The sequence below is a fragment of the Hippoglossus hippoglossus genome, chromosome 17 (genome assembly GCF_009819705.1).
Source record: "Hippoglossus hippoglossus isolate fHipHip1 chromosome 17, fHipHip1.pri, whole genome shotgun sequence".
Lineage (NCBI taxonomy): Eukaryota > Metazoa > Chordata > Actinopteri > Pleuronectiformes > Pleuronectidae > Hippoglossus > Hippoglossus hippoglossus.
In genome coordinates, this window is record NC_047167.1 from 11,933,541 (window position 1) to 11,957,190 (window position 23,650).

The window sequence follows — 23,650 nt, forward strand, 5'->3', positions numbered from 1 at the left end:
TCAAATTAGTTTTGTTTTCAAATGATAATTGCTATGATTTCATGTGAGGGTGCTCACTGACAAGTTTCCATTTTTGCTTCCTTTGCATTTATTTGTAGATAAAGTTTCATTAATAATGGGTAACTGTCCGAATTGTTTTAATTCTGTGTTTCAGCTTTTGTTTGTCATATTTATTCAGCAGAAACGGTTTGTTGGACAATTTTTCTTACAAACATTAACAACAAAACAGGGATATTCCTAAACAAGAGTGATATTTCATCTGGTTATACTAGATTGTCACAGGAAACGCAGTCCTGTGTCCGTGCTGGTCTGTTGGTGGTGGTGGTGGGTGTTCACTGTAGAGCAAGAAAAACGAGAGAGAGAGAGAGAGAGAGAGAGAGAGAGAGAGAGAGAGAAATAATCAACATGGACAAAGTGGAAAACCTGGTTATTGCCAAGAAATGGTTGCTTTGTCAGACTTGCTAATAAATAAGTATCATCTTACTACCACTCATCTTTGTGTCATGTTCCCACAGCATATCTCCATCTTCATTTACCTGAGTCACGTTCCCCTCTTCATTGTTTCCATGTTTTACAGACAAGACATGTACGTCGGTGTAAAAAGACACGTGATGTCCCAGAATTAAAGACAGACAGAGATCAGCCTCACCTGTGCTACCTGTCTATCTGCTCTCTCATTCACGACTATTGTTATACCAGTGCCCTGTAGATAGAGTCAATTTATGGATACTTGTGATGCCGTCACACTATACCCTTCAAAGTACAATGGACTCGTACTGTGAAAGAAGCCTTCATCACTTTCCTTCACATATGTTCACAGTCAACGGTATGATGTAAAGAAAAGTGTGCTGATTGTCTCAGGATGTTACATAACTCGGTCTGATATCAGGATGGAGATGAGTCACACAGAAACTTACGACATTTAATCCAAGCTTCGTCTTCCACGAGAGATCACTTGAGAGAGAAACAAAGAGATGAGAGATGAGGGCAGCAACACAATTTAAACTGCTCATAATCTAATTAGACTTCAAAGAAACAGTTTAGCATCAGGGAAATATGCTTATTAGTTTTTTTGCTGAGTGCTTTCAGGAGATGGGGAAGCAGCCGGGCTCTGTCCAAAAGTAATTATCTCATAAAGTGACTGTGCCAGTCCAAGAAATTAGGTGGCACAATACCCCCCCAAAGACAGTAGGCAATTTGTAGGTGGACGAGAGGGGGATCCCATAAACTTAAAACAAAAAAACCCCATCCCCCTTGATAACCTGTCAATTCTGCCATCCCCTCCCAGTCATCGACCCCAGAGAGAGTGCTGCATGTCCAGATAGAGAATTTTATGTGTGTGCAGGTATAGTTAGTGCTACCAACTAAATTGATGGATCCGCAGTTTATTATCATGCAATTTGGTGGACCATGCCCCTCGGTAACAAGTAACGCCTTGTATAATTTTTACACTTATATTTTTTACAGTTTCAACAAACTATATATAAGTTGTAAATTAGCTTTGAAGGTATTCTGCAGATTGTGTTTCCTTTGGATCAAGCCAGGCTAGCTGTTTCTCCTAGAATGCTAAGCTACTCTGTCCGGTTTCTGGAGCTTCATAAGTCCTCATGTAACTTTTAGCAAGAAAGTAAACAAGTATAATAACCAAAATGCCAGACTGTTCCTTTAACTACATCTAACAAAAGTGAAGTGTTGAGGATACTCAGCCATACCAGCATTACTTCCTGGGCAGGGAACTGAGAAAGAAAAATTGAACACATATCAAACACAAATTATATGAAGACTTGTGTAATTAATCATGTCGGAGTCTACGTTATGACCTACCCGAGTATTTCCTGGGCTGACAGAATTGGACTTTGATCCTGTTCTGGGTCACTGGTGCCACCACTACTGTATAGACATCCCCACACGAATCCTCCTGGATGTCACAATGTGTTCGACCAGCAGCTGCGATGCAGGTGTAGTTTGCTCCAGTCCCGTACAACTCTACACTGTGGTTGTGGATCTGAGGGCCCAAAGAGCGCCAGTACACCCTGAGAGAGTTGTTGGCCGTGCGATATAGCTTGATGCCCGATGGACAGCAGGGACCTACAAAAAAGTGAATGGTGTTTTAGGCAATCGAAAAAAAAATTGGGAGTTCCGATCGTGTTTTATGATTTAATCTAACTTGAGTGGCTTCTGGTCAAGTTCTGCATACTTTACAAAATTATCTTATTCACCAATACATCTTTCTATGCCCCCAGTACCTTTGTGACCTCTTCCACCCCTATATGTCATCCCCACAACCTCTGGAATTAAAAAAAAAAACTCTTTAAAAGGCTAATCACCGCTTATTTCCAGCAAGCATTGCGATTATTACTGTTATTATTACTGTTTTTTTTCATTTCATTGTATCTTGTTTTATTTTATTTTATTAATTACCTTCTTTGTTTTCTTAAGTCTGTAAAGTGACCTTGGGTACTTTGAAAGGTGCCATATAAATCCAGGTTATTATGATTATCATTCAATATTAATACATCCTATGTAAATGAAAAGTTTGTATTAGTCCTCACTAGATGAGAATCCATGATACTGGCACTCTGACTTGTGTCCTGTGCTGCTGATGGCTTCCAGGTGGACGCTGTAGTTGGTGCTACAGGTGATGCATCCCATCAGGCAGTGGGTGTCCATGGTGTGGCATTTAGCGTGTCCTTTCGAGGAGGTCAGTGAGGTGATATAGGAGCGAGCTCCATGGCTAGGTGACCATGTCACGTTGGTCATAGCCTGCGTGACCTGGGTCACATTCACAAACGCTGGACAGCACGGACCTTGGGGAGAGGAGTATAGAATGATAATCAATACTGTTGTGCATGTGTGTAAATAGTTACTTGGATAGTGAGAGGGACTCAAATAACCTCTAAATACCTCAAATAATTCAGAACATGGCTCCCTCAGACAAACGTGTTTTAAACTATTTACTGTAATAGAATTGATTTGATTTAACAATAATCCTGGTGATAACCAATCATACTGTCATACCTGTCTCCAAAGATTTACTGTATCCGGGTAAACTCCGTCCTACAGCTGTGGTGGCCAATGCTGTGACGTCATAGATCGAACCGCAGGGCAGCTGTGTGAGCTCACATGAGCTGTTTCTTGTGTGGCAAGTGTGTGTGTCATAGCGTCCAGTGGCAGTGATTTGGTAATTTGTGTTGGGTGTGTTGGGGGTGGTGATGTGAACTCTGTACGTGGCGTTGTTTGTCTGTGTCATATTCAGGATCTCTGGAGAGCATGGAGCTGTGGAAACATAGACAAAGAGTAAGGGAAGTCATAATGAAATCTCTTAACAAAATTACAAGTTTGGTAATATGATTTGCTTTCTTGCTGAGAGTGAGATTAGAAGATTTGTACTACATTCTTGTCTGTATGGTAAATAGGCCTATAAAACGACATCCTAGCTTAGCTTAGCTTACTTTAGTATGAAGACGGAATTTAAGCCAAAAACACAGCTAGCCTGGTTACGTCCAACGGTAACAATATCCACCTATAATAGCATCTCTACCTTTATATTTGGTTTACAGACTATAGACTGTAAATAAAGATGGACGACATGACTGTTAATTCCCCAAAAGTGAAGCCAAAGTGTTATGATCACCACCAGGTGGCTGGCTGCAGTATATGTCATAAATCCAATCCTGTATACATCAAATACATTTTTCGTTTTAGGTAGTTCTTCACATTATAATGATAATAATTACTCATTTAATCCTGTAACAATGAGGTAAAACCTCACAATCTACAGTTGAGACCGACTCTCCATTGGTCGAGCACATGTAGTGGCGGGATCTCACTACAGCAGCTCGATCCCCCGATCACTACTGCACAGACTCCAAATGCACACGATGGCAGCATTTTGTATTTGGAATATTTGGGCTTCATTTCTGGATAGTGGGAGGAAGTGGAGAAGGGTCGTCCATCTTTATTCACAGTTTATTTTACAGACGTTAGATATTACTGGTCTAACTCTTGGCAAGAAACCAAGCAGGGATATTTCCCCAAATTTTAAACTATTCCTTTAACACAGTATTTATTTGGGTTCACCTGTTCAGGTGGGTTGATCTGCCTATTTAAAAGAATTTCTTGCATTTCACGAGTATGCAAACAGGTGTGTATTTATTCACTCTACATCTCACCTAATGTGTTTTATATTAGCCTAGTCATACCTGTCTCGTGTGTGTGTGGTGTGCAGGTGCGGTTGCAGCCTCGAGACTCGCTGCAAGGCGTGACTGTCACAGAGTAAGCTGTGTTGCACCTCAGGTCAGACAGGGCGCACACTGGCGCTGTGTCGTTACAGTGCACAACGTCGTTGGTCTGTTCTGCTGTTGTCTCGTACAGCTCGGCCCCTGCGACCGGTGACCACATGACCTCCAGGGTTTCCGTGGAAACCAGCTGTACGGTAACATTCTGTGGACAACAAGGAACTGGGGAGATTGGGTGGGAAGAAAAAAAACATAAATTGGTGAGAATGATAATAACACTGGGTGAATATATCTTTATATCTTATTTTTATATCTTTTCTTGCATCTTCCACACTGCCATTGTTTTCACTTCATGTCAGCATAGTTTGAAGTGTGATCACACTGCAAATTGTTTTCCTCCTAATGTAGTGAATGTTTTGGGCTTGTACTATCAGAAGATGTCTTGTGTTCCACCGTTGGAACCAAGTCAGAGGCGATGATATCATAAAAACAAACCTGGAGGACAACAAACAGGATGATATGGATTTGGGGCTTTTTCTTATGTTACAAAATGGTGTTCAGCTGTTAAGGTTAAGTTAATGAGCTGAAAATACAAAACCAGTTGTAATTAACTTTGACTTAAAACCAAACACATGTGTTGGTGGTGATAATGCATGTGGGTGCTTCTGTGTGGTGGTCCTACTGGTGGTGTAGTTGCGGACATGTGAAGAAGGGCTGGAGCCAGCCTGGTTGTAGGGGAAGACGGTGGTTAGGTAGGTGTGGCCACACATGCAGAAAAACTGGCAGGTGGTTTCAGTGGTGTTGCACGAATGCTCTGTCCCATCATCCCTCTTTATGAAAGCTATGTAGTACTCCACCAGCTGCACCTTATCCCACACCAGCGAGCAGTTGCCTGCCTCAGGCTCCTCCACCCAGATGTTCTCTGGAGGACATGGGTCTGGCAGAGAAAGAGGGATGGAGGTTCAGGGAAGAAAATGGACATCGCTTTTTAAAAGGTTATTCATGTTCTAAGATTTGAAAAGTACCAGTTTCATGTTGTGTGGTGAGTATACAACTACAAGGAGATGGTTAGCTTAGCATAAAGACTAAAATAAGGGGGGAAGAGCTAGCTTGGCTGCGTCCAAAGGTTACAAAATCACCCTTACTGGTTCATCTGAGCAAAAAGTGTGAATATAACACAACATTTCTGGTTATGTTCAGGATTATTTCTCAATTTGGCACAGTTTCTTCTGTTCAACACATTAATTTGGAAGCTTCCTGGTCAGTGGAATCGCTATTTTCCTGTTTATCATCTTTATGCTAAGCTAACTGGCGATTGAAGCTAGCTTCATAATTACGCTACAGAACGAGAGTGGAATTGAAATTAATCATATTTCTCGTGTGCACATATAGGACATTTGCTGAATGTGTACAAGTAAGGGGAAACCTGATGGCTGATTGGCTAGGCTGCCCACATGGCGCATCTGCAGCAGCTGACTGGACCATTTTCTATGTCATTCCTCTACTCTCTCACGCTATCTACTGTGCTATCCAATAAAGGCATGCAAATCTATCCATTCATCCAATATCTTTACTGTTTATCCTCCAAGGGTCACAGGGGTAGTTTGAGCCAATCTGACATTAGGCGAGAGGCGAGTTACACCCTGGACAGTTTGCCAGCATATAGCAGGGCCAACATATAGAGACAAACAATCATTCACGCTCACATTCACACCTATGGTCTTTGGACAGTCAAATGAAGCCAGAGAGCCTGGACAAAAGACACGCAGACATGGGGAGAACATGCAAACTCCATTCAGAAAGGTCCAGGCCGACCTGGGATCCGAACCAAGGAACTTTTTGCCTTTCCATGCAAACCACTGCATCACCACTCCACCCAACCTTAAAATGTCCACAAAAGCATTAAAAAATATATGTTTACGTAGTATGCTTTATGTTGCTGTCGTTGTGTGTGATATACCCACATGTAATATATTCAGCTGGGTTTGAGGGGCTGCTGGGACCGGCTTTGTTGAAGGCTGTGACAGTAAGAGAGTGGTTCTGGCCACACTCCACATTTACAATGAAACAGTAGCTGTTAGCTGTTGAGGTACAGTTTTCTCCATCAGAGGTAAGGGCTATGTAGTCCTCTGCTCCCTGCACTGGCACCCAGTACACAGTGAGCCCAAGGGACCGACCTTGAGTCAACTGGACAAAGGACACATCTGGGCTTGTTGGACCTGAAAGTGAAAAACCCATACGAAATGATGTCACCACAAACGTACCTATTGGGTTTTAGTGTAGGTTTTCAACTTATCTCTTATCGTGCTTACGTGTGATCTGGCAGACAGTGAGGTCGTCTCCAGTGCGACCATCAGTGTCCCAGGCTGTGCCCTTGATACAGTACCTAGTGCCTCCTTCAAGACCATCGAAGGTTACCATGGTGTCGGTGGTGTTGACTTTGATGCGGGTGCTGGAGCCCTCTCGGATAATGCAGAGTGTGTAGAGGACAGCTTGCTGAACCGCGGGCCAATTCACAAGGATGGTGTCGTTGGTCGGGGAGGTGGTGTTCAACTGTGGTGCGATCACCACTACAGGCAAAGACAAACAAGGACTAATGAGGATTGAAATCAAAATGGAGAAACACATTTCCTACTTCTATGCTCTGTCTCCCATTTTTTTGAAAGAGGTGTAAAATTAAAAAAAAAATCCCTGTGATTATGTTACATTCATTTCTTCTTCAGGACGGGACACAACCTAGTTCTCATGGTTTCTCTTTTCATATCATGAGAACAGTATGGTGCAGAGGTGTGGATACAGTTTCCACCCTCCTGAGTTGGCTGCAAAGAGCAGAGACTGTGTGACAATGGGCATGAAATGACATGCCGTTAGGGCCGGCGGAGACAGATAACAATCTATTGTCCAGCAGGAACAACAGAAAGGCTGCGTTTCACTCTCCACACACTGATTACCATCTCTAATAAGCTTTTTATCCGTACCTGTCTTGGCCTTGAAGGGATACGAGGGCTGGCTCCTCCCTCCCGAGTTGACGGACATGACGCTTATCATGTAGTTGGTGAGGGGCTGGAGAAGCAGCACGGTGCCGGGGGTGCTGCTCACCTCGGTCTCGAAGAAGAAGTCACCTGACTCTGCCCTCAAGATGTAGCCGGTTGCCCCGGAGACCTCCGTGAACTCGACAGTGATGCTGTCGCTGTGTTTGGAGTAGGCCTGTATGATGGCGGGCACCTCAGGAGCTGGAGGGGAAAAAAATCAGTGAAATAGTTCAATTGTCAACAAAACAAAAGCATTTTTAATATTACAGTTATTGATGAAGTCGGGTCAGAATACTTTTAGGATTGTCTTTGTATTTTTTCTATATATAATAATATATGATAAATGCTCAGGTAGCACGTAACTAAGTACATTTACGGTACTTTGTTTAAAGTAAATGTACATTGAATGAAGTGTTTATGTGTTTTTTTCTAATAAAATAGTAAGTTATTTTCTTTTTATACAACTTTATATTTCTTTTCTAATACATTTAAGGAATGTAATATTGTAGTTTTTACTCTAACATGTTTATTTTAAATGCAAATAATGCGAATATTCTATAATAATAATCAGGACTTTTTTCAGTTTATAGTGATTTTCAAAAACTGAGAAATGCAGCAGGTCTGTAGTAGTGGAGCTACAGAATGGTTGGCATGCCATTGAAAATTGATTATGAATTGATAATCTTAAGATTTTATGATTGCGTTACAAAAAAGCAGATACAATTAACTGGTCTATGTCAGCGATATAGACATAGACCTTTCTGACTCTTTTACCTTTATGTACATTTAGCTAATAATACTATGGGGTATGTTTGCTTCAGTAATACTTTTCTCATTGTAGCATTGTTACTTTTAGTCGTGTAGAGGATTTGAATACTTCCACTGTTATATAAATCAGTAAGTATTCACATTTCTGTTTGTAAGTATAGTAAAGTTTCTGAATCTAAATCACCTCCTTCTTGTAGTTACTGACCTGTTGTCTCCTCAGTCAACGCGCTGCTGAGGACATTGAGAGCATTGTCCATGGCCTCTATCCGCACAGTGTACAGCGTGTTTGGGGACAGGGAGTTGATAGAGCCCATCACAAAGTAACCACTGAACTGAGCGAAGACAGGGTATTTCGAGGAGTTCTTGGGGGTCGCCGTGATCTTGTAGGAGCTGGCACCAGGCGGGCCGCTCCACTGCACTGTCATGGTCTTAGACGTGACCGTGAACACTGACAATGTCATGTCTAAAGGGGATAAGAGAAGAGAACAATGCTGGGACATATTCAAAAATACTTATATGTATAAATATTGATTTGGGGGGGTGTTAATTGTCGTTTGTATTTGAAAAATTAAGGGATACATTGTCCATCCTTGGGATTGTCTCAAAGTATCTAGAGGAAAGTGTAAAAGAAGATGATTTACCATTTTCAGCTGCACAAATCTGAAAATGACAAAACATGTCAAATTAATGCATGAAAGGAAGAAATAACCTGATGACAAATGGCAGGAAACAGAGAGATGTTTCAAGACAAAGGCATCATTCCAGGGGTAGCAGCAGGCTATTGGTATTTCACATTATGTCCTAATTATGACCTGGATCATGTTCTTGCAGCATGAGAGGCAGCAGGCTGCACATTACTTTCACTCAACACAGATTTCAGGGCCGGTCGTTGCAGGTATTTCTTTCAGGTCGGGATGAATTTGTCTATTGAGCTACAGTTGGATAGGCCACACGCACTTGTTGAAAGCAGTGACAGTCAAAAGAGCCAGTGTTCGTGTGTTTGAAAAGTCCTGCAGCTATTCACTACTCTTTATCTGGATATATACAAAGTGCACAATGTTAAAAACAGGAATATCTGGTGTGCACTGATGATATTTAAGTTGCTTTCTGAAGTATGTTGTTGCTTCATAGAAAATAAATGTCCTCTTACCTCTGCAATGGTCAATAAAAGTAAAAGTTTCAGCATCGTTATCTGAGTTGCTCCCATGCCTTCAGCCTTTCTCTCTGTTGTACCACTGCCTGGAGGCGAGAGGTGTGATGCTGTTTTCTCAAAATGACTTCAGGGAAGCAGCTCGAGCTTGATATTATAATTTGATTTTTTCCCCCTCTCTCTCTCTCTCTCTCTCTCTCCCTCCCTCACTCAGATGAAACGACAGGTCCTTTATTGTTTCAGCAAATACCAAAGAGCCCAAAGGCCGTAACTCCTCCCCTCAGGGGGTGTATGAGTGGCGTATGAGAGTGAGAGGAGGAAGCTCACCTGTGATAGACGAGGGTACAGATTGAAAGAAAAAGACACTTTTTAACTTGTTTTTGCGACCACGACCTTTGAAATGTAGAAAGTCGCGAAAATAGTGTTTATTATCTTTTGTTTTTAACGTCCCATTAGACTCTGCCATCTCACACCTTACATACAAATATAACATGATACAAGTGATGACCTGTTTCTGTTGCTCGCATTCAGAGCGTTTAAAGTTTCACCAAAACAATATTTGATCTCTCCTGGTCTTTATGTCCATGATATTGCGTTATAGGCGAAACCACTTTTGACCTCAATTTTTTATTACCTAATGAAACCCATACCAGAAACACCTCTAAGGTAATGTGAAATATAAATATAGATGTTCTGTCGGGTCTCATTAAAGTAAAGCATTTTCAGTTGATGGTGTTGGACCCTAGGATGCAAACAAAACCCCAGTGGTGGACAGTAACTAAGTACATTTAAGTACTGTACTTCATTTGACGTACTTGTACTTTACATTAGTATTGCCATTTATCCAACTGCCTACTTCTACTCCCCTACACCTCAGAAATAAATGTGTACGTTTTTTACATTTCATTTGTCTGACAGCTTTAGTTACTTTTCAGATGTCAGGGTAAATCATGTATATCCTCATGTGTTGATGCTGAATAACTGAGCTGAAGGGTGAGGTCTTCCTTCATATGTCTAGAAAATTATAAATATATAAACCCTTTAATTCGCCTCTTGTATTGGCTGTAAAATGACAGAGTGGAATAATTCTTTAGAGTAAAGAATGTGAATGCTTCTTCCTTCATCTGCAAAACCCTGATTCCTTCTGAAATATAAAACCATAAGACTGAAAAACTAAACAAGAGAAACATGCAGCCTTATGTAACTACAAAAACATGAGTAATCGTTTAGTTGTATGTATGCCTATGGGAAATATATTCTATAGAAGTACAGAATGTACACTGTATGAGCACATAACTCCAGTTAAAGGGACAGAGCCAACCTTTAATCCGACCCGCTGAAAGGTACAAGGTTTGAATAATAGTCTCTCTATTCCCCAGTGGCCCGCTGTGTGCGTCAGGTGTGTATTATGAAGATGGCTGGGAGGATCCCTGAGGGCCGGCTATGGACTAACTCTTTTGTGAATAAAGGCCAAAAGGAGAAAGCCGATCAAATTTGACTTCACACGCATGTGATAATCGCCACTTTTATAGAATTCACAACAAAAAACTACAGTGTCAGATTTCCAAAATAACCTGTTCTAATGTTTTGTACATGCAGTAAATAACGCTCCAGTGTGATTCAATACAGAGTAAAAGATGGAATATTTGTATCAGCTAAAAGAGTTAACCCCAAATTAAGTTTGTGTACAGAGTGAAAATATTCCTTATGCTTTAAATGACATCACCATCACTGATATGGCTGCAGATTAATGTCTAAAACTGACCACTATGTGTTCTTAAGCAACATAAACAACATTGATGATATTATATATATAATATAAATTTAAATGCTTTTATTTTACATTACATGTCATTTTTAGATGACGCTTTTATCCAAAGCGACTTACAATTACAACTAGTGCATTCAGCATCTATGAGGGGCCATTTTTTGGCATTCAGCATCTTGCCCAAGGACACTTCGGCATGGGCTGGGATGTGAGCTGCCGACCTTCTGGTTTGAGGACAACTGCTCTACCTCCTCAGCCACAGCTTGATTGATTGATAAAGAAAAGAGGTTGATCAACTGTCGCTTATCTATTTCTCTACTGAAGGCACCGAACACACCACCACATCAGAGGCTTCTGGTTATCTGACTTCTAAATTCATGAACACCTGAGATGCTCTTGAGAAGGCACATGCACCCTGAGGGGCTTTAGAGGAGCTGCTCAGTGACCAGCAGATAACCAGTGTGGCGAATGTGAGCAGGGCCTCTCTGCTCGCACTGAAACAATCCTGAATAAATAATGGAAAATGTGCAAGATAAACTCTCCTCGATGAAGGGAAACTCATTAATTGAAATATATCATGTCACACTTGGAACATATACATTATATTAAATTGTGTTTAGTTCGAATATGTTTCCTTTGTCTTTGTTCAAGTGAGAAAATGTGCATATACTCAGTTTTTTCCTTAGACACTAATCTCACTATGTAAAGTTACTGTTACACTGTACAGGGACTTTATGTGATTGTGAGTCAATCTTATTTTAATAGACCAAAGTTACTTCTACAGACCAACAAGGTCAAAAAATAGAAAACAAATGCTCTTCTACTCTTCTGCATTCCAGATGCCTCTGTTTTCTACTCCCCAAAAGATATTCATCCAAAAGTGGAGCTTTTCTACAAATGTTCACTTTGCATAAAATGGTGACATCCCTTGAAATCAGACAGAAACTCCCAATTCACAATCACAAACAGGATCCACCCCCCAGCTCTGGTAGGTGTAAATAACAGTGACATGCTGCCTTTTGTGTTTTTGTGTTTTACAGTTTTGTATCAGATTCAATTCAAACCAAACGTCTTAAGAAGGGGTTAGGGTTACAACATACAACACTGTGCTTTGACATTTCCCTCTGATCAGGCACAGACAGCAACATATCCACTCTGTATACTGAAATCATCCACAGAGAAGTAGAAACAGTAGAATCACAATATGGAAAACCAGAAAAAATGTACACTTACATTACAGACCTAACCAATAGACTGAATAGTGCTGAATTGCATAAATGCTCTTTATTATGAGAGAACCTTCACTGAAGAAATGTTAGTCAATTGAAAAAAAGTAAAATACCAACTCTTTGGGATTGTTTAATCCAATTTAGCTGTCGCTTTTTGTATTATGAGAGGTGAAACGTCTTCAAGAAACACAAGCAAGTCAAGTTGCAACTGTGTAAACTGAGTGAGAATCTTAACAGATACTGAACCAAAACCTAACACCGATTCACATCTTACTCCTAACCTCATGCAGGACCTCAGAAATTGAGTTCATTGGACCTGGATTTGAAAAGGTCAGTGTTAATGCTGGAAAAGGTCCTTAAAGGGTAACACAAATTTGTACACATACATAAATACACACACACACACACATCATATGCACACCCCCGACGGACCATAAGGGCTTCACTTTTGAAAGTAATGTGAAAACTGATTTGAGATACAGCTAACAGCAAACATGTTTTTGGTGTCTAGTACAGTTATACAACAATGACTGATACCAGACACTGATATCCTGATTGGTGCTCCTGAAGATTTAAGTATTTTACTGCTCGTGGCTTTTCAACAACAGTGTATCTTTGAGATAAATCCATCAGTAATGCTCCACAGCATTGTCAAGTAAAAGTGCTTCATCACACGTTCAACATCAGTCCCTGATGGGATGGTCTGATCTGTGGGAGTGGATCGACATTAGGGTTGAACAGGTAAACAGCTGGTTGAGGAGTCACTGTGACTAGTGAGTCATGTTGGTGATCCACAGGTTAGGAAACACTGAGAAGAAGGTTCCCTGCTCTCTGAACAATCGGACTGGACGGCGCAGGAATGTTGTTTGGACACATCTCCTCTCCTGATACCCCCTCTTCAGAACAACAGAGAAACCCAATACCCCACAACAAAAACCTGAGCACAGCCCCGGCAGCAGCGGAGCCGCGATGGCGACAGGAGCAGGGCCATAAAGCCACCGTACAGAAAGTCGGTAAGAAGACACTGTGGTGCGAGCACCCACAGGCCAGCAGGGACGGACATTAGAGGCATCGAGTGAGCACATTGGCTTCAAGGACAAAAGTTGATACTCATTTGAAGTAAAGGCGGACAGGGTTTTTCCTGAAACACAATAATGCCAATACGACCCAGATTTGATTTGATTTAACTTTGTCTCTTTGCCCTGTGGCTGATGTGTGTATTGGATTGCTGAGACTTTGCAGGAAGAAGACAACAAGAGGCAGGTGGGACAGGTGCACTGACTTGAAACATTGGATACAGACAGAGCTTATGATTATTACTTCATCTCCTGAGTGACATCTTGACCCATAAAGATCACAAAGGTGACCATTAGCGGTGAAAACAACCTCTTAGGTGGGGGTAATAAACAAAGTGCTGTCAATCAACAAAAACTCCAAAACACTAACAAAATATAATTTCAAAAGGATATAATTTTAACATTTTATTTTTTACAGTGCCTGTTATAAATTTAGACTCAATTTAAACAATCAATTTAACACAAACAGCACCTTAAATAAATCAAAATCATAGACATTTCTTTATCATTCAATAAAAATATATACAACATAAGCATCATTTATCACAGATGTTGGCAGATTACTGGACAAACTGGGGCGTTAGAATGCATGGTGTTTCCTGCCCCCTAGTGGCTGCGTGTTGTGCAGTTTCTTGTTGAGTTGAGCTTTGCCCAGGTCAGCTGACAGTCTCTTGGCCATCCGGTCCGTGGTCCTTTTCATGCTGCGGGCCACTTCAATAGCCTGGTCCAGAGTCCTGTTCATTTCCTCCTGCTGGAAAATAACAGCAAACTTTATAAAGGGCCAGGTAACATGCAGATTGGACAGCAGCTAATAACTGCTCTCATCATGCACATGTTCCTGTTTATAAAAAACTCTACACATGCATGAAAGATGAGACCTCTCACCTTGCTCCCTCTGCGTGTGCCTGTCCTGCTGACAGCCTTTGAGGGCGCTGACCCCGGGGACAGTGTCCGCTGGAAGAACACGTTACTGGGCAGGAGAGCTGAGTCTGACTGGGTGGAACGTTTCCTGTGGTGGGACGTGGACTGTGGCGGCTCCCTCAGTTTATAGCTGGATTTGATGACAAGATATTGAGATATCATGACACATCTGTCGCCTTTCAACTTGTGGTGTGTTTGTGTTGCCCATGAGACGTGTGTTCACCTGGCAGGTAGGCTGCTGGAGGAGCCGTAGCTGACCTGGAGGAGAGGCTTCTGGAGGGCCAGGGAGGAGAGGGGAGACCACCTCCTCCTGGAGTAGAAACCCTCCATGACATCCGCTGACATGAGAATCAGAACAGTGTGTAAACAACTAATACACAACATTGTGCAAATTTACAATCCTGTTTACAATATCATGACAGACACACTATTCTCCCAACTGACAAGAAACACTGATAAAAATATATAGAACATATATAAGTGATTCTTAATCAGTCATATATCTCTAGTGATAACAGATGACAGGAGATGATGATTTGTGTCCATGCTTTGACATTGTGTTAGTGTGTGGCTTCTTGCTTTATTGTTTGCTGTAACTCAGGTTCACTCGTCCATTAAAGACAAATAAAGCTGATATGGTCAAATTGATGTTGTTTCACTGACTCACAAACTAAAATGTTGATATTTTAAGCATCAGATAAGAAAGTTACTCACACTGTGGACTGTGATTGGCAGAACGGTCAGAAGCTCCACCTTTTAAAATGGAGCTGGTCAAACCAGAAGTTTTCACTGAGTAGTTTCCCTCTGTTCCTAAAGGAGTAAAATGTGTTTTGGTTTACTTTGGCCAGAATATACTCTTATAAAGTATATGATACTTATAAACAGAGAGATGCAGAATGTACTTTACTGTGAAATATCATTGAAGGCCTGACCTCTGCTGGACTGTAAAGCTTCCTGAAGTTTGTACTGAAACTCAGGCCCAGAGCGCACACCGCTGCCTCTTCTGCTCCCTGTAGACGAACTGTGGAACTGCAACATGATGTCGGACCCTGCTGTGTCCCCTATGTCTGTACCTGGGAGCAGATGATCAAACCCAGAATGAATATTGTTAGAATTATCTGTCCACAGATATTTAGAGACACACTTGTAGAAAGAAACTTGCTGGGATATTGCATTGATTTGATTTAGGTATTTTCTCCAATTTCCCGGTGGAATAATTCACAAATCTTACTGAGGAGAAATCAGGCACAGTTAGGGAACTGATGTCAAAGAGTCTGTGGAATTTGGTGCAGCTTGAATTTATTGAATCTTGACCGTTAGGCCTTGGCAGAGCTCTACTGTCTCCCTGGGGGTGATTACCTTTGCTCTTGCTGGGATCCATGTCTGAAGAAATCCAGTCCTCTATTCTTGTTGGACTGGGAGTATAAGAGTAAGAGTAAGGACAGAGTATAATACAAAATGAATGGTTGAATGGTAAAAACAATCTCGTCTTTCACCTGGTTGTGAACCAATTAAACTTAACACAAATAAATCCTAATACCGTCCATTATCTTCATTCACTGCCAGGATCAGGTTCACCTGTTACAACTCTGTCTTAGGTGAGTCCTGGCTCTGGTTTTCGACCTGCGCTCCTGACGACCATGCCTGTACTTGGAGGTGAGATAGCCCATCTTCTGTGCCAGGTGAGGCAGCTGAACCAAACCCTCCTCCAGGTCCTTCTTCAGCCTGGACACCTCTGACTGCAAGGCCAGGATGGCCTCACTAAACACACAAAGAGAGGTTCACTGTGTTATCTTGTTGAAACAACTGCTTAGGAGTAGTGCAGCAGTCAACCACCACCACGGCTTGCCCCTGAGGATAAACTGACCTATTACAGGAGCAGGAATTCACTGGGCTGCCTCTCTCCTCTGAATCCATGGTAGTGCTGAGTACAGGTTCAGAAACACAGTGACTGAGGAGCGCAGGCAGGCCGGGGTCAGATCCTGTTCAGTAAGTGGTGGAGAAGTACTTAACACATCATCAGTATGAACAAGCAAAAACTTTACATTGTGATTGCAAGATGAGTGTTTACTGACCCTGTAGCCGGACTACAGGGTCTGTGGTGGTGCTCTCCACCCACAGGTCCACTGCAGCTGCCGCAACACAGAACTGTGTTTGGAGCGATGGGTTGGAGCCAGACCACTGCTGGATATTCAGAGAGGCTGGATGGATGGTTGTCTGCAGGTTGGAGCAGGAGCCCTCACCATCTGAGCTGCTTAAACCATCATTATGGGATGGCACACTGGAAGTTGACACATCCAATGAGTGTTATTCTACCAGGACCCATGTGAAGTGGATCAGTCAGTCAATCAATGTTTTTTACCTTTCGATGAGCAGGTTTGGTTGAAATGATCCAGAGGCTGACAGATTCAAGTAAGAGCTCCCAAATCCACTGTCTGTCTCCGGGCTCACGAGCCGCTGCACCCCACAAAACACAACATCGGGTAAAATCACTTAATAACCACTTCAACTCAAGCAGCATCCCTGAAAATCTTGCTAGAAGAGACGGCAGTTGTCAAACAAGCCGACTATTATCTGTGACTGACCTGTGATGCACATGGGGAGTTGAGAGGAGGCTCCGAGAGGCCGTGGGTGTCTGAGAGTTTGGGTGCATGAGAGAAAGAGCAGACCTCCACAGCCAGACTCACACCATCACCCAGATCACATTCACCCTCAGGGATAAGGACACTATCTGGGGTGCAACGTCTGCAGCCACAATAAAGACATATTTTGAGCTCATTAATGAAAAATGTAAATGTGGAGGCATCTTTCAGTCTGTGGAGTTTTCCTAAATTGTATGATGGCTTCTCTTTGTGCAGTGGATGCTTCCTAATTCTACTGACTTCAGTAGAAAACTAGTCTGCATGACTAAATCTGGAAAATTTACTTTTTGGTCTTGAATACATATGTTGTTCAATGTGCATTGTCCCTTTTAAATAAATAAACATAGACATAAACATATCCAAAAGTAGCTCACTTACTCTGTGGCAGGATTACAGGACAGATTAGTTATATGACCCATAAATTATTTCATAGGAGAGCAGTATTACGGTCGTGTAGACTTTAGCATGACAACACTGACCTTTCAGGTGTCCACTCCGTCTGTCTGGAGGTTGAGCTGGTTCTGCTCAGGTGTGCTGAGATGTTGCCATGAACTATCCCCTCTGACAACACAGAGCTCCTCTCCTCTTCGTCGCCCTCCTCCTCGTCATCTCTCTGGAAGTCCAGTCTCTCCAGTGAGCTGCTTAAACAAGATGGAGAGGAAAACCTGCTCACACCGATTCCAAACACACTGGTCCCTCTGCACGGTGGAAACCTAACACCAACACTGTACCTGTACCCGAAACACGATCTGCCCACGGGAAGGCCGAGAACGTGTCTATTATCTGAGCACAAACACACAAACAAGCGCCACTCACATCATTTATAGCAGGAGACAATAATGACAATGGAACATGCACAATAGTGGTGTATTATATTTGCATCCTAACCAGGATATCCACTCTCATTTGTTTGTATTGGATACACAATGTTACAATATTTACAGATAGTTCAGTGTTCTTAAAATCTAAAAACTAAAGATATTAATTAATCACAACTACGAGGAAAAAAGAGAATATTCTTAAGAAATTAATAGGGCCTTAACTACAAAATAATGCATTAAATTAATGAAAAAATTACATGAGTTTCTTTTGTTTTTACCGTGATTGACAGTTGTTGTATCCGGTATGTTTCAGTGCAGAGTCAGCGGTTATGAGCTCGCTGCTTTGCTCCAGTCCATCGCTTTCCTCACTGTTCCTCTCCTCCACCTCCTCCGCTTCTTCTTCCTCTGTCCGTGGCTCCATCTCAAAAGTCACAGTGGAAAATCCTGCACACGGACCCTGCAACACGCCAAGGAAAGAGGTCGGCACAAAATTTCATCGCAATCAGTCCAAAATTCATTGAGATCTTTGACTGTGGACCAAGTGAAGAGCTGACTCGCTTTTCAAACAGCTCAGCTCCTAGACTTGCAGAAACTGTAAGGGTGCCTTCATGGGTGTGTCTGTGAATTGGTTACCTCGTGCAGGGATGGCGGAGGTGAGGGGGTGAGCATGCAGACAGAACCGGGCCTCACATGCAGCTTGTCTGTCATGGGCATGGGAGTGGAGGATGAGTGGGGTGGGGACATTTGCTCACACAGGTTTTTGTCTATCATCTCCTTTATGTCGTCGAGGTGCATCCCTATCCTGAATATGTCCCCCTCCACCAGCCTGGACACACACACACATGCACACATGAATGGCTGCACGAACATGATACTGACACATTTACATGCTGGCGATTGTAATGCCTCTTGAACCTGTCTGGGTCAAAGGTGCCGGTGTTCCTGGACAGACCCATGTAGTTCTGCATCTCCAGAGCTCTGTGCTCGTCCCTCGTACTCATGTATTTCCTCTCCAGCTGGTCCTGAGCCTCCATCATGCTCCTCAACATCTGGCAGAGGACACATTTCACATTTAGGTAAAAGCAAAAAGGAAGGTACACAGAAACGTGACACTTCCCTTGAAATTACTAAAAGAAAGTGCTAAAAATCCAGATTTCTTATATTTTGTAAATAAGCTTTGCACTTTATATTACCGGTTCTTGTTCTCTTTTATGTCTGCATCTTTGGTATGTTATATGATTAAAATGTGTTATAATCTTTATATGCACCAAGTGGAGCGGCACAATAATATTCAATGTAACATAATACAATGACAATAAAGGCTTTCTATTGTATTCTATTCTGTTGTATTTTATTCTAAAGAGTTCTATCCTAAGTCAACAGTTCTTACCATTTGCTGTTCCGCGATGCTTATCGACATGTTGCTGACAATCGTTTTTAACTCTTCCACCTGGGTAGAAGAAGGTTTGATAATCGATTTTGACGTTTTGTTTCTCTTCGCAGCTTTTTACTTTATCTTCAAACTTACTTTCTGCATGAACGGGCTGATGACTTCTCTCAGCTCAGCAGTCATTCTTTCCCCATCACTGAGACCCTCCTCCGGCTGACTGAGGGAAGCTGCGATCACCTCTGCAGTGTAGCTCTGTGGCACCGTTCCTCGCCTCTGACCAAAGTTTTCTAAAAAATTAAAAATAGAAAAGAGAGTAAAGCATGTCTTATATATTGTACATTATTTAAAAATTTTAAAATGATCCAAAAATATGTTCAAGTCAAATATTTGTGTGATAAGTTTGTCCAGTTTACACTGACTGATCAAAACCAAAGTAAAGTTGTTTGTGTCACCAGAATAGTGTCATCTGACCCCACTTGTCACTATGGAAACCAGTTGCACTTCACTGCATAATTCGCAGGTAGCAATGCAAAGCGATGAGCCGTCATAATATCAGATGACACAAAGACATCGTACCTGACGGGTGAAGATGAGGAGCCAAGGATCCAAGATGGCTTCCCTCGGCTAAGTTTCTCTGATGATCATCATCACACTCTGAATAAAGCATTAGATCTGTGGAGGGCTGAGTCCGTAAAAATAAGGTTTATTAAATAGGTAACTTGCATCAAAATTTGCATTCTTATTTATTTGGGATATTTTAGGTTTTACTTACATTGGTTCCTAGTCTCATTTGATCAATGAGGTTCTCTGCCTCAGCAGATCTGGTGAGTAATTTATCATATTCAGCCTAAAGAAATTAGACCCCAGTTAAATGTTAGTTCTATGTCTGGGAGCACAGCATTCACATAAATGTTATAGGAGGAAATAAAAGCAAAATTGACCCCCAAAATGTGGGGTTCTCTACCTGCAGATGATGTGCCAGCCCTGAAGGATACTGTTTCGCCTCATCCTTGAAGACATACGCCTTCTCTGGCTGCGGGACGGAATCCTCCAGGACTCTGCTGATCAAGTCTAACATCCCTGGAGAGGACTGAGCTCTGTGCATGGTGCTGGGCGTCGGAGGAGCAGGCCTGGAAGGGCCACTTGGAGCTTTGGGGATCTTTACCTTGGGAGCAACCTTGGAGAAATCAGGGAGGGGGTAGTGGACTTGGCCTTGGCCATACTTCATCTCACAGAAGGACCTGGTGCGCACAAGAGGGACTCTCTGAAACTGATCATCCTCTTCAGACTTTTCCTGCACCACTGCCTGTGTGGCAGTGTTGTCTCCACTGCTCTGGTTTGAGTCTCTGCTGGATTTATCAATGCTCCTCTCAGCCTCGTTCTCTAAACTTGAGTTTTGTGATGCAGTATGACTCTTTTCATCAGTCCTGTCAGAGAAGATCTCAGAATCCCATGCAGGGATCTCTGTGTGGTTATTATTAGTTGCAGTGCTGTTGCATGTTGGGGCCCAGCTCATGCTCTCCAATAGGGACACCTCCGGCAGGGTCTCTGCATCGATCAGCCGACCTGGCCGCAGCAGCTCTTCCTGGGTGAAGTGTCGCAGCAACAACTGGTTAATATCTGTAGGACTGGGGCATGGTGGCGCAACATCGCTTGGCTGGAACGCATCAACACAGTTTTCCTGTTTGGCGCCTTCATCCTCTTGTGACAAAGTTCCTGGTTCCTCAGAACCAGAAACCAAACGTTCGGAGGTTTCGTCTCCATCTGCTGTTGTGAACTCAAGCAGACAAGGACCATCAGGACTTCCACCAATAGTCCTACTTCCATCAGAGCTGCTGTCGCCCTCAGTGCTCGCGGTCTTGTTGAAGTAGGGGCTGCCAAGGTCACCATCATAAGGCAGGTCCTCCTGATCCTCGTCACTGGTATCTAGCCCTGGGTCCTCATTACCCTGCTTTAAAGGTAGCTCATCTTGCACAGTGTTTGGTCTTTGGACAGACTCATGTAAGATGCTGCTCTTGGTCTTGTCCTCTACCACCCTCTCACTTGGACTGCTCTCAACACTGGACTCTGAGGAGGTGCTGTCCAATGCTGACAACGCGCTCCCTGCAAATTACAACGAACAACGAAAAATGCCCAATTAGGACTTTAATGTGTAATGGTATCTGAAACCACAAATGCTGCATGAATGTAAAAAGCAAGCAACTGTTTAAAAGATAAAATATAAAGGCATTTTTGTTAGTGACCCTAGGACTTACCGCTGAGATGGATGCTGGCCCCTGAGGCGGGAGACTCTGCCTGGGAGAGATGCATATCCAAAGAAGCCTCTAAATCACTGAAATGCAGACTTTCATCCTCGCTCAGGTCCACGAAGATGCTCTGCTGGATGCATCTCTCCCACAGCACGGTGGATCCCTGCACATCCCCGTCTGACTCCTCTGGGTCTCCTCCCTCCATGGACTCTTTGTCTCTACAAAAGGAAAATATAAGTGGACGCTCCGCTCAGCCTCTCTTCACCTGTGTTTCAGACAGAGGAGGTAAGAAAAAAAAAGAATGGAGCACCTGCTCATCACTTAGCAACACAACTTGTGAGGTGACGTGCTAAGCCAGTTATTCAACAATCAATACATTGTGTGGACAGAAGTTGTGTGACATACAGTAAGTGTGTGTGTGTGTGTGTGTGTGTGTGTGTGTGTGTGTGTGTGTGTCGAGGCAATAACACAAAATTACGTCAAACATTTTCTGGTTTAATTTTAAAAAGTTAGCATTGTTAGCATGTATAAAATAACTGAAACTAACTGCATATTAGCCCTGATCTGTGTTATATTAGTATTGGAGAATTACAACTAACCTGCAGTATCTCAATGCTATTGGGTTGTTTAGGCATCTTATATATAAACAGATATGTTTTGCCTGGAAAATATGTAAGTAATATATTAACTATATCTGTCAAATAAATGTAGAGTTACAATTGCAGTGAAGTAAAATACAAGTTTAAGTAAGTACCTCAAAATTGTACTTAACTGCTCCAGGCTCCAAGCTACTGCACTGAAAACCCAACACGTGCAATCCCCAATCCCTTTCTACACTTCAGGTCTGTGTTTCATTTCCAGCCTCGATGAAGCGGTGATATTTTGTGCTGGTTGTAGTGATGGTGACTTACTCGGGTTGTGACTCCTTCAGCTTTCACAGTTTACAGTTGATCGGCTCCACAGTCGCGCTCCCGTCACACGTCATGTTGACTCGATGGTTCCGTGTCTCTCTCGACATATGGTCTGTTCCTCGGACAGGTTTAGTTTCTGTGGCATCATTAATAATGAATCCTCGCGGCAGCGCTGCGCTTCTGCAGCCGCTCCGGCAGCCACACAGGCGGAGACTGGTTGCTAGGCAACGGTTGAGGAACTCCCAACAGACGACAGTTAAACACCTCAGTACTTTATTTATAGAAATGATATACTTTAAACGATACAGAGCTGCCCAAAATAGAAATAATTTGAGAAATAAGAAGCGTCCATATTTTATATTCAAACCTGATTTGAAAAAAAATATACAAACTAATAAAAAAACATTGGGTTATATTGTATCTGAGGTGTAAATGAAAAGAATAACATTAAAGTAAAATAAAATAAAGTGTTTTAAATGTAAATAATACAAATTGGAAGGTAGAATAAATGGAAATAGATTAATTATCAAATAGCATCTTACATTCAAAGCTTGTGCATTCGGGTCTACTGGGCAATTTCACACATATCAGCAGTTCTTGGACTTCAGGTATTTAAAATAAAATTTAAAGTTGTTTTTAAACTTGGGAAACGTGGGCTAAAGGATGTACAGTGTAAGAGACATTTTAGTTTATTCTTTTCCTCAACGTGCACAGAGAAGAGGTTACGACATTATCTTAGTGTTGAAACAGGATAGATTGTGCAATTTATGTGCAATCCTGTAACATTGTATACTTCTAACATTGTATGTATTCTGTTAAACTGTATATATTCTATTTATATTGTATATATTCCTCTTTATATGCTATATTTTCTGTTTACACTGTAGGTATTATGTTAACATTGTAAGCCTATATATGTAGTTTACACCACATATACCCTGTTTACACTGTATATTCTGTTTAACTTGTATATATTCTGTTTACACTGCATATATTCAGTTTACACTATATATTCTGTTTATATTATTTCTATATTTTAATTATCTATTTTTTAAATATCCCCGTTGTTATACTGTTGTGTTTACTTATTTATTATTTGAACAGATGTTTCTATCGTCACCTTTCCCTTCGCTGATGTGACAAGGCACATTTCCCGGTATTGAGACTGATAAAGGAAAATCTTATCTTAAGTCAAGTGCTCAGTTGAATTGCTCTGGATCAGGGGTCACCAACCTTTTTGAAACTGAGAGCTACTTCAAAGGTACTGAGTAGTACGAAGGGCTACTTGTTTGATACAAACGTCCTGAATAACAAAGTTGCACAGATCACCTTTTAATAATAATAATAATATGTGTGAAGAGACTGTCTGATCACGACAATGTTAATTATTCCTCACAATAATTATTAACAATGATTTCCACAACAATGATGGTAGGAAACAGATATATTAAAACA

At 41.9% G+C, this 23,650-nt stretch overlaps 2 protein-coding genes across 2 annotated transcripts; both read right to left on the reverse strand.

Annotated features, from left to right (window-relative positions):
* Window positions 1–237: 237 nt before the first annotated feature.
* On the reverse strand, window positions 238–9,374 carry fndc7a (fibronectin type III domain containing 7a). The gene is made up of 14 exons (XM_034614447.1): window positions 9,189–9,374; window positions 8,680–8,698; window positions 8,244–8,501; window positions 7,217–7,471; window positions 6,551–6,808; window positions 6,203–6,457; window positions 4,921–5,175; window positions 4,203–4,460; window positions 3,019–3,276; window positions 2,553–2,807; window positions 1,825–2,088; window positions 1,713–1,736; window positions 918–954; window positions 238–335 (listed from the first exon to the last, which is right to left on the reverse strand). Exons 1-13 carry the CDS (start codon window positions 9,243–9,245, stop codon window positions 923–925), a joined length of 2,448 nt encoding a protein of 815 aa, XP_034470338.1. The 5' UTR covers window positions 9,246–9,374; the 3' UTR covers window positions 238–335; window positions 918–922.
* Window positions 9,375–13,570: 4,196 nt separating this feature from the next.
* LOC117778347 (microtubule organization protein AKNA) lies at window positions 13,571–22,364 on the reverse strand. The gene is made up of 22 exons (XM_034613850.1): window positions 22,196–22,364; window positions 21,291–21,549; window positions 20,039–21,138; window positions 19,808–19,882; window positions 19,612–19,717; window positions 19,174–19,322; window positions 19,036–19,095; window positions 18,561–18,694; window positions 18,279–18,471; window positions 17,924–18,102; window positions 17,304–17,465; window positions 16,768–16,927; window positions 16,545–16,639; window positions 16,258–16,463; window positions 16,050–16,164; window positions 15,761–15,943; window positions 15,542–15,597; window positions 15,110–15,255; window positions 14,973–14,986; window positions 14,406–14,552; window positions 14,147–14,312; window positions 13,571–14,012 (listed from the first exon to the last, which is right to left on the reverse strand). The coding sequence occupies exons 2-22, from the start codon at window positions 21,487–21,489 to the stop codon at window positions 13,842–13,844; spliced, it is 3,816 nt and encodes a 1,271-aa protein (XP_034469741.1). The 5' UTR covers window positions 21,490–21,549; window positions 22,196–22,364; the 3' UTR covers window positions 13,571–13,841.
* Between the last annotated feature and the right edge of the window lie 1,286 nt (window positions 22,365–23,650).

What these genes read in the sequence shown, in the direction of transcription:
- fndc7a (XM_034614447.1), bottom strand. Translation starts at nt 9,245, where the DNA reads ATGGGAGCAACTCAGATAACGATGCTGAAACTTTTACTTTTATTGACC. An exon ending in ACCACACACACACGAGACAG is followed by an intron (nt 3,277 to 4,202) that starts GTATGACTAGGC and finishes ATGTTTCCACAG; the next exon opens with CTCCATGCTCTCCAGAGATC. An exon ending in CTGCCCAGGAAGTAATGCTG is followed by an intron (nt 955 to 1,712) that starts GTATGGCTGAGT and finishes TTCTCTCTCAAG; the next exon opens with TGATCTCTCGTGGAAGACGA.
- LOC117778347 (XM_034613850.1), bottom strand. Translation starts at nt 21,489, where the DNA reads ATGGAGGGAGGAGACCCAGAGGAGTCAGACGGGGATGTGCAGGGATCC. An exon ending in GGATCCCAGCAAGAGCAAAG is followed by an intron (nt 15,256 to 15,541) that starts GTAATCACCCCC and finishes ATCTGCTCCCAG; the next exon opens with GTACAGACATAGGGGACACA. An exon ending in TCCAGCAGCCTACCTGCCAG is followed by an intron (nt 14,313 to 14,405) that starts GTGAACACACGT and finishes CATCAAATCCAG; the next exon opens with CTATAAACTGAGGGAGCCGC.